This window comes from Bombus affinis, chromosome 3, assembly GCF_024516045.1.
Source record: "Bombus affinis isolate iyBomAffi1 chromosome 3, iyBomAffi1.2, whole genome shotgun sequence".
In the NCBI taxonomy this organism is placed as follows: domain Eukaryota; kingdom Metazoa; phylum Arthropoda; class Insecta; order Hymenoptera; family Apidae; genus Bombus; species Bombus affinis.
The window spans coordinates 15083088-15102528 of record NC_066346.1 but is presented as its reverse complement, the minus strand read 5'-3'; the positions used below and the strand labels follow the sequence as shown (position 1 = coordinate 15102528).

Here is a 19441-nt window from a genome sequence, read left to right as displayed (position 1 = left end):
AATCGTATAGAACGGATAAAAAGAAAAAATAGGAAACTAGGAAAGTAGAAAAAAGTCGGAGATTTCATGCGAAAACGGAGAAGCGCACTAGCGCGCGACGAGTTTTCCAAGCGTTTTATCTACGACAAATGCAAACACCATTTGGCTGAACATCTGACAGCACAGGCGGTATGATCCATGTTGAACCATGTTGATCGAAACGAAGGTCACGCGTTAGCCTGCGTTGACAAAACGGTGCCACTTGAGTGGAATCATGCGATTTCTCTTACCGTATCGTCGTTTGATCCTTCCGTCGATTCTAATGGAAAATTGAAATTTCATTTCTGTTGCTTCTTAACAACACGACATAACGAGAAATCGAACGACTCGTTGTTATTTCATTTCGCTCTATCTCCTCGTTTTATTTATACATCTTTCGAAAAGCTATCGTCGATAGCGTTTTTAAACAGTTAACCGCGTTTCATGAATTAAACAGGTCGAGAAAAATGTTAATCTCGGTGTGTTTCATCTGTCGTATAATATAAAACATTACCATTTACCATAAAAATTCCAAATTTTAGTAAGAAGCGCTAAGAATGTTATTTAGTGATACGTTCGCTTTGTCAGTAAAACTGAAAAATTTGATTTGTTCCTTTGTTATATCGGTTATTCCCTGTACAACGTATTCCTTTTTATAAACTCAGTTGATTATTTTCACCGATATATCGGCTATGCCCGAATTGTTTGCGCAATTTTGTATGCTTGCAAATTGAGTGGATGTTTTACTGCGTGTGTCCGGTATTCCCCGATAACGATCGAAATATAATACAGAAAATATAATGCGATTCAGTTTTTTGGTCGAATGTGTGTTGAATAAATTATCGAATATGCAATTCCACGAACACGAGCTTCGAAAGTTGCTCCACCATCTACGAGTTCAACCGTAAAACCTACGCTTCCTATCAAAAAACATTTCCCCAATTTTATACCAGTTATATCATTGATCGAATCCACTTCACGTTGCTGGTGTTAGATTTGCCAAGTGCCACTTTGTGCGATATTCTGTTTCGAGAAATACCACACTGGGAGGATCCACTGAATTTCTTCTATCTTTTCACATTTTTCTTGTTTACGAATTTTGTTATTTTGTTACAATTTTAACATTTTATGTGGGAAATAATTCATTTTTTCGAAGAAAAATGTAAGCCATCGTCATTTTGGTTTAACGTCGTCGTAAAACTTATAACAGGAACACGTAACACATTTTCTTTGTGTTCGACGTGTATACTCGTCGTCGTTTATTTTTATTTGCATTTTATTCACGTTGATTTCTAAAACTAAATTCCACGGTTAACTGGTTAACAGTACATCGCGCTTCGTGAATATTTCAATTCACTCTTCTATGCTAAGGAATCGCACGAGTCATCTGATGCGTCATTCGTCTATCATCTGACACGGACGAAGAAAGGAAGAATTTCTCGAGATTTTACGCAGAACGAAAATTTGTTTTCCATATACGCTACAATTTTGTTTTTCTCATCGAGATTATACGAGAAAGTAAAATGTACTATTGTTCGTTTTATTCCGCGCGATTCTCAACTTTTATAATCTCGCGTAACGTAACAAAGCATTGCAAAAAGAAATAAAAAGGTGGAAAAGTAAAAACTGAAAAATATGTTGCACGTAGAAATTTCTTACGATTTCTCTTCAAACTTTGAAAATTTGGATTCAAATTAACGCGATATAGTATCATTTACATGTACAGTTTAGTTGATAACAAACTAACAGCAAACAAAGCAATGTTTATCGATGTTTTACGAAATTTATTTATTACACGACTTATATTTGTGTGACTTTTTCTTCGTAATTTCGTAATTGATTGTTATTCTGGGTGTTTAGATATTTTTCATTCTGTCCACAGTTTCCACTCGGTCGTATCTTCCTTTCGTTAACAAACTTTCTCGAGTTTGAGGAAAATATGAGAGAACCGTTACTTTATATGCAAGTTTCTTTCTTCGAACGTTAAAAGTTCGAAATTTTCTTCAAGCATCAGGAGTATTTTCATTTGTCGAAACGAGGACGAAATTGGGGTATAAAACTTGGCGAGCGCTGCAGCATCGAGAATTAATGATATTGTGCTTCAACTTAATTTATCGCCATGAAAATGCTGGTCTGCACTTAGTCGACCACGAACTTTTACTATTTCGGACTTTTTCCTCCTAATATTTTATATTGGGTTGGCAACTAAGTGGTTGCGGATTTTATCATTAGGTGGCACTGACAAAATCCGCAATCACTTAGTTGCCAACCCAATATTATCGTTCCATCTGAAACTTCTATTATTTAAAGCATCGTATTAAACCTTGTGTCCGAGTACAATGTTTCCAGTAATATTATACAGGTTGGTTGGTAACTGGTGGTACAAACGGAAAGGGGGTGATTCTACGCGAAAAAGAAGTCGAAAATATAGAATAAAAATTTTTCGTTTGAGGCTTCGTTTTCGAGAAAATCGACTTTGAATTTTCGCTCGGTACGCGTGCACTTTATCACGTCTCGTTATAACGGACCTCACTGTACATCGTTGTCTCGATGGATATTATCGCAGTTTAAGTTTGTTTTTGCCGTAACGGAAAATTAGGAATACATAATGAAATAACATGAAGTAATCATAAAGTTTATTATTACAAAAATTGCCGAAAGTGTTGCCCATTCTGTCCAACACATACTTCTGCTCTTCTAATTAAATTTCTATGAACACTTTCTAACGCATTCGTTTGTTTTAAAGTATGAAAGGCTACAATAATCTTTTCTTTCAATTGCTCGAAAATAAAACCTCGAACGAAAAATTTTTATTCTATATTTTCGACTTCTTTTTTCGCGTAGAATCACCCCCTTCCCGCTTGTACCACCAGTTACCAACCACCCTGTATGTTGGGTTGTCCGGAAAGTGTCTTTCTTTCAAAGAGACGTCTTTTTCAACGACGCATCTTTATACAAACATAAAACCTAATCTGTCGAACATTGTGATCTTTAGTTTGATAAAACAAAACGGATCATAGGTAATTCGATAAAATAATATAAAACGGAAAATGTGCATCCATTATTTCCTTATAGAACGAAAGAAACTTTTCGGACGACCTAATAGTTTCGTATTGCCATAAACGGAGAAAATTCGAACTTTCTAAGTAACGTAAACTAAAACTCGAAATTCGTTAAAGTAAAATTGAGGAAAAATCAAATATTGTGCATAGTAACTTTCTAAATTTTTATGTACAATGTTCGTCGTAATAATATCAACGATAGAATATAATCAGAAGAGTACGCGTGCGATAAATTCGATCGTGCGTTTAAAAAGAAATAAATGAAAATTTCAATAAGAACGTAGTTGGCGATTTAATAGAATTTCAATAGAATTTCAATAATGGACAAGAATTTCGTTATTTGTCCGGTAACGTCGTTGTGTCCATTTTCGTAAAAGCCAGATTACGATTGCACGTTTTTCTCGATTCGAAGCTTCGTCGAGTTTAATCCGGCGACCGGTTTAGGCTACAGTATGTTTCAAATTTTCCGGCCCTTTGTATGCAGAAAAATCATTCGACCCGATGAACCGCGTGAAATGTAGAAGTTCACTGATTCAGCGAACGAAAATAAATCGCATGTAATATTAAATCGATATCGTCGACCTGAGGGCGAACTTTCTCTTTGGAATCTCGTATCTTGGACTCGAATCAAACTTTCGAAATTCGATATTTCCACCGATTCAATGCTACTCGTATGACTTTTTTTTTGCGTGGGGAGGGGAAAATGCTATTACGCATGCCCAGTGACCCGCATCACTGGGTTATGTGGGAGTCGGTCGGATGTCGTTGCCATACCCACTAAAAACCCCTCCTCCTTCTTCCTCCGCTTAGAGGGCAGACAACCCCGGTAAAACCTGTCGGCAGTCATCAGGGTTGTCCTTTCGTGCCCCGTTGTATCTACTTCTTCGGGCAGTTACTGCTCATGTCGTCCTCTCAGCCAGTTCAGAATACTGGGCTGGTCTCCTTCTGCGGTTTTTCGTTGTTTCGTGTTCTTGCCCTCATTGCTCCGCGTAGTTGTTGTTTCGCTCGTTCTCCTCCTTGCCTCTTCCCAGGCCCTCGCTGTCACCCTCCTGTGGCACATGACGGTCTTGCAGAATTGCCTGAATTTATTCCAGCTCTCGTTCTTGGCGGTCAACGTGGCGATCAGATTGCCCACGTCTATCTTCCCGCCCAGAGCGTTCTCCAGCTCGATCCTTCTGTCCGTCCACTTCGGGCACGCGAAGAGGGCGTGCTCTGCACCGTCGTTCGGGTCTCCACAGTCGAGACAGTTGCTGTCGCTGTCCCTGCCAATCCTTTTCCTATAGACACCGAAGCTCCCATGCCCGGTTAGCAGCTGCATGATGTGGTGATCGATGTCCATCTTCTTTTTGGTAAATAGCAGCGCACTCGGTATTGGCTTCTTTGTGATATTTTGTGCCGCGTGGGAGACGGTACGGTATGCCGTCGTTGTTATGCACAGGGCCGTTCGTTGTGCTCGTTTCAACTTTTTCCTGTTCTTATCGGTATTCGCTGCTCTAGCCCACACCGGTGCTCCGTAAGTTACGATGGACTCCCACACATTGTAGTAGAGCCTACGAGCCAAGCTGGTCGGCCCGTTGATGTTGGGTAGAATTCCCCTAAAGGCTCCTATTAACTTGTCGGCTCTATTACACACCATCTCGATATGCGCACCGAACCTCCGACTGGAGTCGATGACGACTCCGAGATACCTGATGCGATCGACCGTTTCGATGTCCGAGGAGCCCAACCTGAGTTTCACCACTCTCGGCACTCGCAAGCTTGTGATGAGCATGACCTCCGTCTTTTCTCTCGCCAGGGTGAGCCCGACACTCGTGCACCAATCGTTGGCGATCCTTAGCATCGTGTTGACCTTGGCGGTGGCCTCTTCGTTCCTCCCGACGGAACATGTGATGGCCAGCTCATCCGCGAAGGAGGTTGCTCTGACCATTGGCATGTTGTCGAGTCTCTCGAGCAACCGGTCGTATACCAAGATCCACAGGAATGGTCCGAGGATGGATCCCTGCGGAACTCCTGCCGCCACCTCGTGCTCCACCGTGCCGTGCTGGTTGCTCACGATGATCCTCTTTCCGGATAGGTAACTGCCGATTAGCCTTTTGACCTTCCATGGCAGCTTCCTCTTGTCAAATTCCTCGTATATGCTCTTCCAGCTGAGCGAATTGAAGGCATTGCTAATATCCAGGGTGATCATCACGCAAATTACCTTCTTCTGTTTGCAGATGTTGGCAAACTTTTATCACCTGCGTGATGGCATCTACCGTACTCCTCTTCTTTCTGAAGCCATATTGCCTCCGATGGAACGGGTCCATTCCGATGCATCTCTCGATGATCTTCTTAAAGCATTTTCCCCAGATCTTGCTCATGGTTGGGAGTATGCTTATCGGCCGGTACGCGTTAGGGAGACTGGGATCCTTTCCCGGTTTCCTTAGCAGTATTACTCTGGCCGTCTTCCAGCAGTCTGGGATCCTTCCTGATTCGGTGATGCCGTTGAACGGCTTTGTCACGAGCTCGCTCCTGCGACTCGCTATCAGCTTCGCGATCTCGCCCGGCACGCCATCGACTCCTGCAGCCTTCTTGGTGTTCATTCTTCCGGCGGCATCGACGACATCGCCTTCGCCGATGGCGACGCTGAGGCTAATATCTCCTTCTTCTTCGGTCTCTGCCTCTTCGCGGCCCTCATAATGGGGGGGGGGGGGGTCCGTGTCCCAAGGTGAATAGCCTCTGTAGGACTGCCTTCACCATGTCGATCGGCATGTCGTTGGTTGGTCCCTTGCTTTTACATTTCTTCATGACCGTGCGATAGGGTTTGCCCCAAGGGTCGCTCTTCAGTATCTTGCAGTATTCTGCCCAAGCTGTTTTTTTGCTGCGGGCGATCTCCTTTTTTAACTGCCTTCGGATCTCCTTGTAGGCGTTGACGAGGGGCTCGGTGTTGCCGGCATTCTTCTTCCTTTCTCTCGTCACCTTCCTGAGCGCTTTGTGCGCCTGCGTTCTCAGTTCCGCGATCATCGGGTTCCACCAGTAGTTCGCGTACTTGCGGCTCGCCGCACAGTTCGACTTCCTTAGCATCCCTTCGCACGTACCTTCGATGCTCTTTTGCAAGGGCTCGGCCCCATCATCTCCGATAGCCGCGTTGAGGTCCTCCTTCTTCAGTGTGTCGTCGAATCTGCTCAGGAACTCCTCCGGCGACATGTCCTTGGTCACGTACCTTTAGAACTTCGATACGGTTCGGGCCTTCCTCGCCTTAAACCTCGCCCTAAGCACGAAAGAATATATTCTTGTTCGATTTATCACGAAAAATAAAATCTTGCACGTGTGTACAAGCTGTTGGTTTCATCCAAAAACTACGACGCATGAGATAGAGAAACAGATATATATGCAAATGCACGTAATATATAAGAGAGAAACGTATGTACGAGCCCATAAATCGAAGTACGAACTGAAAAGGGAAATTTAAATTTTATCGAAAATTCTACTTCTAATCGACGTCTGCGTAAGATACGAGGACTAGCTGTTGGCGAGATACGGAAGCAATTTGTAGGTTCGAAGGGGAATATCGAGAAACTGGTGGAATACGCGAAGCTGTCGCCAAATTTTAACGTCTAATAACTTCCAATGGCTGTTTGATATCCGCACGGTAACATTTCCAACGAAATAACGAGAGCGATTCGCAAAAGAAAATATCGACTCGCAACATTCGTTCTGGGCACGTGCTGCGTGAGCGCGTCTGCGTAATCCGTTTTTAACGGGCGAAAAAGTCAGTGTTATTGCTAAAGCGAACGTACTAGGAAAAAAGTAGCGAAGCGTAGAACTTTAAAAATAAAACAACATTTTTCCACGCTATATTCCTTCTGATATTTACGAAGCCTTCGTGTGCCAAAAGAATCTGACATTCTAATGTGACAATAAACAGGAAATCTTTTAAGCAAAAAGAAAAGAAAAATACACATATCTCGAGTTCTCATTGGGATTAGGGGCGTGTAACGAATCTTCATTTGGATTAACCATTGTTGTTATACGATATGGATAGTATTTACTGGTACCGACATGATTACAGTACCGATATGGTACAGAGTTGGCAAGTAACTGTGGCAATTAGATACTCGAGATGCCAATGACAATGATCTTAGGTTCAATAACGAATCCATGGTCAAAGGGATAACAAATACGTCTTCTTCCAAAGTCTAAGTCGTACTGAGCTTACTTGTCCACAATTCAAGTGTAACTCAACTTACTTGTCTACGATATAAGTAGAACTCAACTTACTTGTCTACAGTATAAGTAGAACTCCCTCAGTCCAAATGGAACTGCACTTATATACTCGTCTCTGTACCCCTCGGGTCAACTATATTTTTAAGGAGATCTATACAATTACTCCATAGCTTTGTTAGGTAAAAACGTCCATGCCATGACCGTGGCTACGTTTAGCGACCAGTTGTGTCACTTCGAGCCCAAGCCTACTGTCATAAATCTCGGGTAAACATAGTCGGATTAAATCATAAACAACTACTTCTGAGTTTTATTATTTAAGTGCAGCTATAATAAAAAGTCTAGACTAAAGTATTGGGGGTCTTCCCAAAAATTCCAAAAGAAAGGCCCCGATGTCCTTTTATCTCCAACATGTATATAGGAGAAATAAAATAGTATAGTAATTTTTTAATTGCACACTAAATTAGTATTAAATTCCATACGATATTTTCAAAGATCTTGTATCTTTGAATCTATCAGATTTGTTTTTAGATACAAAAGAAAATTAATAAAAATGTGACTTAATTTTATTCATTCTTTTGTACTGTTCGATCGTTCTCCACTATGATACGGTTTCAACGAAGAAACGTTTTATTTATGTTCAAGTGAGAGTTTTCTAAATCAAGATGAGAAGACAATTGTGCAGCCCGAATGTGAATGTGGCAAACTATGGCGAGCCTCAAATCGTCATAAAGGAAAGCACATCGGGCGAAGAGGAAGAGAAAGGGCGAAGGAACGAGTCGCCTCCGCGTTGCATGGATCCCGATTCGACACCCTTAAATCCTCATCTATTGTCTCCCTGGCGAGAGGTCAGGAAACGCTCTCTACCGACTCCGCAATGTACTTCCGGGATAACCGCATCACAGGTATTGTCTGATGGTCATATCGAGAAGAACATACTTGCTTACGGGCCACATCCCCTTTCTTGATAATGGACTTTTAGTGTATCCTGTTAGCTTAACAAAACATAACGTTGTCCAACGTTTGCATAATATATTTAAATATATTCCTATTAGGTCATTTGTTGTCTGTATATTTTCCCTTTCGATTTTGTCTTGGACTTCGATAGGTAATCCAATGACAATCAGGTGTATCCTCACCTCTTCATCCATTTCCCTTTTTACTTCCAATATTAGTCGTTCTTTCTCTATTGCATATTCTACGAACGAACCTGAAAGGTATTTACAGTTGTAAGCATGCACAGTTGCCGGCCAACCTTTATTCTTAAAGGCTTTGATAAATGTTTCTTTCCAATCTTCCCAGTTGTGTCCTCCAGCTTTCAGTAGATTTGTTTGGTACCGCCTTTTTGCTGTTTTTCCTAGGTACTTTCTCAAACCTTTGACTTTTCCTCATCGCTTTTTATTTTGTATTTTTTGCATTCCTCTTCATACTCTGATATCCAGTTTGTGGCTTTCTGAGTTCCTTCTAATCGTTCTATATTGTTGTTTGTTTCAACTATTTCCCTCTTATCTCGTCTTTAAAGGGTCTCTAGAAGTTTTTCCATGTCCACGTTGAGTTTCTCCATTTCCGTCTTTGTTTTTCTTGTGGATGTTATTTATGCTTCCTCTAAGACAATGTCTCGGAATACGAAGTTTGAATCCGTATCGGTATCAGTGCTGCTGTCTCATCGTCTATTGGGAGTTTAATATTTCGATTCTGAAGTCTGAAAATCGAGTTTTTTTTATTATGAAATGATTTGATAAAATACAAAAATGAACAACAATTAATATGCGTCTATAACAATCAATAACGATGATTATCTAAACGGGAAATTATAAGTCTTTGGTGCAATGTTTACCTGAACGTCCTGAGCTACCGATCTTTCTTCTTCAATCTTTAAATCTTAAATCTTCAGTCTTTACAATCTTAAACAACTATTCTATAACCTTGTCTGTCTCTCTAATGTAACTCTCTGTCTGTCCGTCTGGGGAACACGTACTTCTTCAACTGCTCGTCCGTATCGATCTCTCCGTTAAACACAGCCTGTCGTGCTACCCGTGTTACGTCGCCTAAACATCTGCATGCCAGCCCTCGCGACCGGACAGCCAGCGGCCTGCGTAACGTCACTCCGACCCTCAATAAACCTAAGGACCCAATATATTCTTTCGCTGTCACTGTATTGTATCAACAGGCGTCTTCATTCAACCCCTTTGTCCTGAAGAATTTCTTAAGCCAAACATATTTTCGAACCACATCTGGTTTTTAGAGAGGTCCTTGGATTTATTAGGCGCGCTGAAAAAATACGGAGAAAGCGAACACGCACCCATCGGGAAGAATCGAATAGCTAGCTAATAAAACAATCAGGTTTTTCCATGAACAAGGTCACCTATCAACCACGATGGTAGGAGGCCTTCTACCCATCCCTTCAAGCATCAGCGTAGGGCATAACCAATCGACATCGCGGATCGTTACCCTCACTTTTCTTAACGAAAAGTGTGAACAACGAATCCGCGTTCGTCATGCAAAAGGGCACACCCACACTGAACTTTCTTCCATCTCAACGCAAGAGCGACCAGCTAGTCAAAATTCTAACGCCTAACGTCTAACTCTGAACAGAACGCCAATTCAAGTCGATCCGCGACATTGCCAAACATTCGCTTATTCTATTAAGTATCATATCGTGCTACGTCCACCAAGAGACTAAGTTCAATTGTAAGAGCATTGCTCTATATTGTATACATCTATATTATCTGCGTGCGATAAAGTTGTTAATTGTTTATATCTTTTCAACGGCGTTACTACTTTGTGTGATTGTATAAAGTGTTGGAAATATACATTATTATAACTCTGACTCCCAGTGTTATACCGCATTAACCACCCCGATTATCCTAACCGAAATACGGGGATCGAACTATTCGTGGTGTCGATTATTCTAATCGTAACGGGAATTTACGACTCCCGTTGACGCGTATTCTAACGACCGCGTCTCCCCGCGATAGCTCGAATTTACAACCCGTAAAACAAAAAGAATCCCTATCCTACATGAACTCTAGGGATTTCACATATTTACTAAATTTAGTTTTCTAGTTTATTACGCAAATTCTAGTTAACTGTAAATTTCAATGTTTATAATAAATAATTAAAAATAACTAAAATATAACGCTCTTGAATCATTTAATCTCTTTCATTTTAATCATTTAAACTACTATAACTTATTACGATTTGCGCTTTGAATAGTTAATCAACAGAGTTCAGTCTAACGAAAAAGTATTCCATCCACAGCGATCGTCAGCGCTAGACACGCGCCGTCTTTACGGACGACATAGGCCGTGAGTATTCAGCACTCAAAGGGTTTATCGTCTGTGATAAAGCTTTTAGTTTCGAAAGCTCTGTTAAACTCGTTATGGTAAAATTAATAGACACTATAATCTTAACGAATTATCTTTTGTATTCGTAAGAGGCCCGACGATTTCTTTATTATGGGAAAATAATTTCAGCGATATTTTTCGCTTTTAACGCGTTTGCAGCGCGTACGCGTATATCCTTGCCTGTTGCGCGTTATACGTTTTAACGTATGTGCATAATTTTCTATCTACCAAATACGCGCAGCTTTTAACGAAGCAGAGCGAAACGTTTGTAAAATTGAAATGTTAGAACGATGTTTCCGATAAAATTCTTTGTTCCCGGCAGGTTGAACTGCGAGACCGATGCGTTTAAAAGTGCAATTTTCGAGGAATTAAACGCACGAAATTCTGAATATTAGTTCCTTCGTTATGCCTTTGTCATATTCGTTTCTATCTTTATCATTATTCGACAGGTTATTCGCAACTCGTGCAACGAAATAGGAGGATATCCATACGTTGATCCAAATTTCTACTTTCAATCATATAATTGGCTTTCTTTTGCATAAAACGATATAATCGAAACGTTATCATAGATATAATCTGGTTCTGGAAAAAATCGAAGAACGTCGTGTGAAAATCGATTTTAATTTAAATTGTCTTAAATATCCTTTAACGAATACGTCGTATTCTTTCGTTCTATTACGTTTAAATTAACAGTTATCGTCCTTTATGTCGGCCATTTCCTTCGTTTACGTTCTTTTTCACTTTCTGCCGTAATAGATCAGCCACGGATAGTCCAGTTCGACGAATAGTTTCTCTCGATCGACGTGGAAACCGTCGAAAAGAAAGATTCAGGATATTGTAGCCGTTCGCCGATAAGGAGCGCCATTTACGCCGAAGGAGATCCGTTCTCTTAGAACGTTCATAGAGCTCTGGGTCTTTTCGTTCTATAAGATTAATATAAATCTAGAAATTGTACAGCCCAACTTTAAGTCTATCGCAGCTTCGTTCGAACGACGTTACTTCGTCCTGTACAAAGTTCGATTCCTCCGATGAAACGTGTATTCACAGCAAAGTACTTTTTTCTGTAATCTTATTATGGCTTGCGAAAGTGTTCGAATAATCTTGATCGTTCCGAGGTGACGCGTATCACACGAACAATAGAAAACTCGGAAAATACCGAAAGGTCGGATGATACCGGCGTTCGTACGGTAAAATCGTAAAATTGATTTCGATAACTTAACATCGTACTTGCGTTTCAGTTTAGTTGACTATTTGATCGATTAAAAGTTCAATTAATCTATTTACTTTGTTCGCGCGGTGCCGGCGTTAAAATTTCGAAAAAAAAACGCGCAGTTAGGAGAAAGCTGGAAACACATCGTATAATACGAGACTCGGATAGCCGAAACTTCACCGAGCTGGCGGAAATTTTGCGTAGGATCGCGTATTATGCCAAACATTTTGAAATCCCGTTAACGCTGTAACGAGACACGACTATCATGATTATGTTCGTTACATCAGTTGCGACTCTGCAATTTTTGTACTTTCGAGTCTGTCCCTATTTTAACGATAATAAAACATATTTGTAACGTTGGGAGAAGATTTTTAATCAAGAAAATTGAAACGAAAATGTGCGATCTTTTTTCATTTTCTTCAAAACGAAGGTATCCTCTAACGTTGTAAGAACGTAATTGGGTCGACCCATACATAACTCGAGCTAAAATGATCGAAAGGGCGTAGCAGGCTTTTTTTTTATTTATTACAAGCGTACAGTTTTGTCAGGTTCAGCCAAATATTAGGTTGCCCCAAAAGTGTCTTTCCTCTACGAATATGTCTTTTACGACAATGCATCTTTATACAAACACGACAGCTAATCTGTCAAATGTCGTGGTCTTTACCTTAATAGAACAAAATGGAACGTACGTAGTTCGATAAAATAAAGGAAACAAGAAACGTCGTGCGTCTATTATTTTCTTATAAAACGAAAGACTCTTTTGTTGTACAACCTGATATTTGAACTGTCGATAATTTTCGAGAAAGGTCCTGTAACTTCCATATACATTTTCCGATCCATTTCAAATTTTTCCAATACAATTGTTGGGAATATGATACATTTACACTGTACATGTGAATGTGTGTGTAAGCATCAGAGGACGTCCGGGTCTTGGTTGAGACAAAAGACAAGAGCCAGTCGTTAGAAGTATCTGGAAGAGTCGGTTGACAGCAAGCGTGCGTGCGAGTAGGTTTTTGAGGTCTTAAGAGTATAAGATATATGTATAACAGTTGTGTGCTAAATAAAGGGAATTATTTGTATTTCCGAATCCATTTTATATCTTTTTAGCATAATATATTTAAAGAAAAAGATTGATCGTACCTTCTGATCTGAAAAAATAGCTCTGTTTATTATACATTGTACATTATACATGTGTATGGGAATTAACTAGTGTCTATATAGTTTCACACTGACAAAATAGTTTCGAGTTACTTGAAAATAGTTGCTTGATTCAAGCAACTGTACGCGTTAACAAAATAGTTCCAACTTACTTGAAAATAGTTGCTTGATTCAAGCAACTGTACGCGTTAACAAAATAGCTTCGAGTTATTTGAAAATACTTGCTTCACTCAACTGCACACATTAATAAAATAGTTTCAAGTTACTTGTAAATAGTTGCTTGATTGAGGTAACTTGACCAATCTGAATCATCATAAAAACTTGGAAGGATATTTCAGACAAAATTACAGGTTCACATTGGCAAAATGATTTTAACTTACTTGAAAATAGTTGCTTGATTTAAGCAACTGTACACGTTAACAAAATAGTTTCAAGTAACGTGAAAATAGTTGTTTGATTCAGGTAACTTGACCAGTCTGAATCATCATAAAAACTTGGAAGGATATTTCAAGCAAAATTACAGATTCACATTGGTAAAATAATAGGTTCACATTGACAAAATGGTTTCGAATTACTTGAATTCAAATAGTTTTCATCTTTATCCAAGACTCGCATAGTCGTCAATCGAGCCATTCGGAAATCACATTGACCAACTCCAAAATTGAAAAGTAGAGAAAAGTAATTACAAGTATCGCAAGTGGTGAGACAATATGCGATAAAAGTGAAAAGATGAGCGTGGCGTTAAGCTCTAAGGAACTAGAGGTTTTGTGAGAATCAATCGTGTACTTGGACGATGAAATTGCGAAATTATGAGATTGTCCAAAGATGAAGTTGGTCAATTTGACTTTCGCCAGGCTCGATCGTCACTACGACAGTTCTCGCGTATCGAAACTATCTTGATGTTTGTGTGGACAGGTGAGACGAATGAGCGATCGTGGCGGAGAAGAATCAGGACTGTTACGCAGCGCAACACATCCGCAGTCCATCCCGCGCGGCGTGACAGCCAACGGTCTACGTGTCGTCCTTCGAACCTTCCATAGGCCTAAGGACCCACCATAAAGTGAAATCCTAACTGCATTGTTCGCACACATGGTTTGAGTCAATCTGTCTGCCAGAAAAGACTTTCTAATTCCAGAAGTGTTTTCAGCTGGTTCTTTAGAAGGGTCCTTGGGTTTATTACGTGCTCTTAAGAATTGCGGAGAAAGCAGGTAGTGGCCTAACGAAAAAGGCGGAGATCTCCCTAACGGAAAATCCGAGTCTCCCCATAAACAATGTCGCCTAGGACCCAAGTTAGTAGGAGGCTTTTTCCTCCTATCTTCCTTCCCAACATTGGTCATAACCAATCAGCATCGCGGATCATTGCCCTCACTTGCCTAACTGAAAATGTAAGCAACGAATCCGCGTTCTTTGGTCAAAGGGCACACCCATACCGAGCTTTCCTCCGCATTCACATTAGAATAAAACTTTAGAGTTTGATCGTCTCTCACGGTGCCTAGAGTTCCTGCATTTCCTACAACTCTCACCGTTCCTACCTCTCTAAGTGTTTGATCGTCTCTCACGGTGTCTAGAGTTCCCATAATCCCTATAGCTCTCACCGTTCCTATATCTTTCAGAGTTCCTTCATCATTTCTCAAGGTGCCTACACGGCCTAGAGTCTCCTAAGGCTCTCACATTATCCAGAACTCCGACAGTTCCTATAACTCTCAAGGGCCTAGAGCGCCTAAACGGGAATTTACGACTCCCGTTGACGCGTATTCTAACGACCGCTTCTCCCCGCGATAGCTCGAAAATACAAGGACCATCGCCGAGGGAAGCTACTTTCCTGTCCACCCTCTCTCAAACATCGGCTCCTCAGCTAGGTGGCCGAAGACATTCGGTCGTTACGATTGAAAGAGTGTCACCGACTTTGTTTGGCCGTAATCGTCGCGAATCAATCGCCGGTTTTCCTCTTGGAGGCGTGACCAGAATATTGCCGAATCGTCGAGACCCAGAGTCTAGAATGTCCGCACCACCGAGCGGTAGAGGAAGTACGCACAATCTTCGGTTGGACATTATGGACGACATCGCAGACCTAAAAGCGAGGAAGATAAGATGAGTGTAGAGATGAAAAAATTAAGCAGAGATCAAACTTACGCGCTACACTTGATCTTCATTTTCTTTAAATTTTGATCCAGCTGATAAATCAGTAATTAAACCAAGGGAACTAAGTTTGAAATCAAGCGAATCTGAAATACTATCAGACTGTTGCTACGTGAGAACAATAGCCATCTTGTACTTCGTATTTGCTCGATTCCAAACTCTAATCGATATACCAGCAGAATTTACCAGCAAAATAATTATTCAGAGATTCTGTCGATAAAACAATTGAAGTTTAAAATCGAACGAATCCGAATTACTGCGAGATCGTTGGTGGCTATTGTTCTCGTAGCAACAAACTGATGATACTTCAGATTCGTTTGATTTCAAACTACAATTGATTTATCAATAGAGTTGTCGAAGAATTATTTTGTCGATATCGGTGTAGAACAATAGCCAACAACGATCTCGCTGTACTTCATATTTCCTCTATTACAAACGTCGATTCATTTACCAGCAGAGCATCTGAAGAATTATTTCACATGGATCATGTAGAAAAAAAAACGAACACGAAAATGGAACTGTAATAACATTTTTTATTCCTTGTTGAGAGCCGTTCTTAAACATTTTGCAGGAATTTTCCCTTCGCAAGAAGATCGAAAAATAACCACTTTTGACGCTCTGTTTTCATCCCATATGAATTTTATCTTTAATATTACCGATTGATAATAATGTCACTGCGATATTGTCCGCAATGATTGCAAATTATCTTCTCCGCGTTTCACCTATATCGATAATACAGAATATCAAACAACAATTATTTAATTTCACGTTGTTGTTGACTTTATTAATTTTTACGATAAAGTGCATTCTCTGGAAGAAATTTTACGATTTACGATTTTCTTTTTCATTCCTCCTTTCACCTACGATGGCTCTTAAACAAGAAACGATATCGTAACGAGAAATACAACTTACCTGAGCGTCCACTTTGGTTCCACTAGTGTTGTCCCATACGACATTGTGTTTGACCTCGCTATTAGGGGACTTTTTACCCAACGTTTCCTTCACCGCCCTCACTACCTTCGATTTATCGAACTTGAGACTTAAACTGGCCGTTACTAAATCTTCCGGCTTCTTCGACATCGGTTGGTGTCTCTTCGTGAACTAATTCGACGGTACCATAAAGGTCGAAATAGCGGCTTTCGAGGATCCGCTAAGCTTACTTTTAGCTCCGTGCAATGTCGACACGTCGAAGCTATTGGAACGGAAGCTCTTCGATCGACTTCCTTTCTGTTCGGTCGTTTTTCCGGGCCAGTTTGATTTGCTATCATCCCGCGAACTCGGCGCTTCCTCGCCGCATCGGTTGATTTCCGTCGCGGAAGACGCTAACGAGCTTAGGATCGATATCAGATCCGCATTAGAGCAGACAATGCCCGCAGCACCGGAAACGGATGCACTCGCGGCTCTTGGCAGTTCCGAGACGCGCCTTCGGAGAGAAGACGTCGGCGAAACCGACGGAGTAGGCATTTCAGAGAATCGTTGTTTCGGCTGTTGAGTGTAACGTTGAGCGGAACTGTTACCCTCCAGCGGCTGTATTTCGTACACTTGCTCCGTCGACGTCCTGTACATCCTTAAGCGCACCTGGCAAACGGATTGCTTTTATTCGAAAGACAGTTTCTTTTTTATCATAATTCGTGCGTTATGATACACGTTTCGATGATTGAGCCGTTAAGCGTGACAAAGCGATGGAATTGTTTTGCACAGAAATTCTGGTTCTAAAATTATGTTAGGGATTCTAGAGCGTAATAACATCTTGGAACGCAAAGTTATCGATGTGTCGATGAAAGTTAAGCGAGCTTTATCGAAGCACACGTTCGAGTCTTTGGGCGATTGCTAGGAATACGCGTAATGTTCTTTTCTGTGAGCTGAAAAGTTGAACGACTATAAAAGGCGTTTGTAGAGGATTTCAAAGCGGAAGAAGAAGCGATACAAATGTTTAGAATCAGAAATTATCTGTTTATATAGAGATCTATTTGATGCAAGGTCTAAAATCAATCAAATCGGATTGTACGGACGTATATTTGTAAAGCAACGAATATTTGGTTCTTTCAAATCTTAACTTCGCACGATCGTATAGAAGTTCGTCAACTTTAAACTCGGTTTTTCTTAGTCTGCAAACTAGCGGAGATAGAACGGCTAAAATAAACGAAAGATCCTTACCTTCCTCGCTTTTAGGTGCGTGCTTCCTCTACAGCTCGGTGGTGCGAACATTCTAGAGACTCTGGATCTCGACGACTCGGCAATATTCTGGTCACGCCTCCAAGAGGAAAACCGGCGATTGATTCGCGACGATTACGGCCAAACAAAGTCGGTGACACTCTTTCAATCGTAACGACCGAATGTCTTCGGCCACCTATCTGAGGAGCCGATGTTTGAGAGAGAGTGGACAGGAAAGTAGCTTCCCTCGGCGATGGTCCTGATCCTTCTCCGCCACGATCGCTCATTCGTCTCACCTGTCGACACAAACATCAAGATAGTTTCGATACGCGAGAACTGTCGTAGTGACGATCGAGCCTGGCGAAAGTCAAATTGACCAACTTCATCTTTGGACAATCTCATAATTTCGCAATTTCATCGTTCAAGTACACGATTGATTCTCACAAAACCTCTAGTTCCTTAGAGCTTGACGCCAAGCTCATCTTTTCACTTTTATCGCATATTGTCTCACCACTTGCGATACTTGTAATTACTTTTCTCTACTTTTCAATTTTGGAGTTGGTCAATGTGATTTCCGAATGGCTCGATTGACTATGCGAGTCTTGGATAAAGATGACAATTAAACTATTCAGATTAGTCATGTTTATTATTTTCCTATCCTTATTTTTAATTTACACTATCCTTATTTTTTATAGACTTAAAACAAAAAACAAACAACAAAGAAATCTACAACATCAATCGGCTGATGAACTCCATAGTTAAGTTCGAGCCACCTCTTGTAAAGAAAGAAATAATACAATGCAAAAGGTGCCAAAGGTACGGCCACACGCAGAAATACTGCAATCATAACTTCCGGTGCGTAAAATGTGCAGGTAATCACCCCACTGACCAATGCACTAAATCCCCGGAAACCCCCGCCAAGTGTATCCACTGTCAAGGAGAGCATCCTGCGAACTACAAAGGATGCTCAGCCTACAAAACACTACATAATATAAAGTATCCAAAACTGAGACCCAAGGACATAACCATACAAGAACCTAAACACCAAAAACTCACCACACCAACAGTATCCTATGCGCAGGCAACGCAAGGAAACGTAAACAACTCGAAAACACACAGTGTACACACAGAAAATAGAATTCCCACCCCACAAAACACAGACAACTTTACCAGACTCGAAAAACTTATCGAGAAGCAAACTGAGCAAATTAACAACTTGCTGTCACTACTCACACTCTTCATGGACAAATTCATATGCACAGAAGCAAAATAAAACCAATGCGAATAGCTCTGTGGAACGCCAACGGTCTAGCTCAGCACAAATTTGAACTAGAACTATTCTTAAAACAACAGCAAATCGATGTGATGCTCATATCCGAAACCCACTTCACCGACAAAAACTACGTCAAAGTACATGGCTACAACTTCTACCACACACAACACCCCAGCGGAAAGGCCCACGGCGGCACCGGAATCATAATCAAATCAAACATCAAGCACTACGAACTTCCACCATTCCAGAAAGACTACCTCCAAGCAACAAACGTAGCAATAGAAGACTGTCATGGTACAATCATCACTTCAGCTGTATACTGCCCTCCCAGACACTCCATCGCCAAAGAAGACTTCGACAACTTCCTGGACACCCTGGGCAATAGATTCATAGCCGGAGGAGACTACAACGCCAAACACACCCAATGGGGCAGCAGACTGGTTACAGTAAGAGGCAAAAACCTCCTCAACAGCATAATAACCAACAACCTCAACTACCTTACCACATACGAACCCACACACTGGCCCACCGACACAAACAAAATACCCGATCTCCTTGATTTCCTCATAACTATAAATATCTCGTCAAGAAACGTCCAAATCAATTCCTCGGCTGATCTCTCCTCCAACCATTCCCCCGTGATAGTAACAGTCATTTCAACAATCATCGAGAATACACCTAATGGCTCCATTCATAACCAACACACCAACTGGCAGCTCTTTAGAGAAGTCTTTACCCACACAACTTCAGCCTCAACCTCACTAAAAACCAATGAAGAAATCGAAGCAGTCACGGAATACCTAAACACGAGCATAATAAACGCTATCCGCTTCTCCACACCGGCAATAACGTCCATCAGCAATCACGAATACCCCCA

At 41.0% G+C, this 19441-nt stretch overlaps 1 protein-coding gene and 1 long non-coding RNA gene across 3 annotated transcripts in view; one reads left to right on the top strand and one right to left on the bottom strand.

Moving 5' to 3' along the window:
• The first annotated feature begins 8033 nt into the window (after positions 1 to 8033).
• On the top strand, positions 8034 to 15334 carry LOC126914910 (uncharacterized). The gene is made up of 2 exons (XR_007709930.1): positions 8034 to 8188; positions 14781 to 15334. It is a non-coding gene; the product is annotated as an uncharacterized LOC126914910 (long non-coding RNA).
• Positions 15335 to 15650: 316 nt separating this feature from the next.
• The window catches only part of LOC126914801 (A disintegrin and metalloproteinase with thrombospondin motifs 3-like), a 62875-nt gene continuing 59084 nt past the window's right edge, over positions 15651 to 19441 (bottom strand). For both annotated transcript variants that reach the window (XR_007709816.1, XM_050719226.1), the window contains one exon: positions 15651 to 15859. Coding sequence is in view for 1 of the 2 variants with exons in the window: in XM_050719226.1 (XP_050575183.1) it covers positions 15856 to 15859 (4 nt within the window). In the remaining variant the exon portion in view is untranslated. The remainder of the gene's footprint in view (positions 15860 to 19441) is intronic.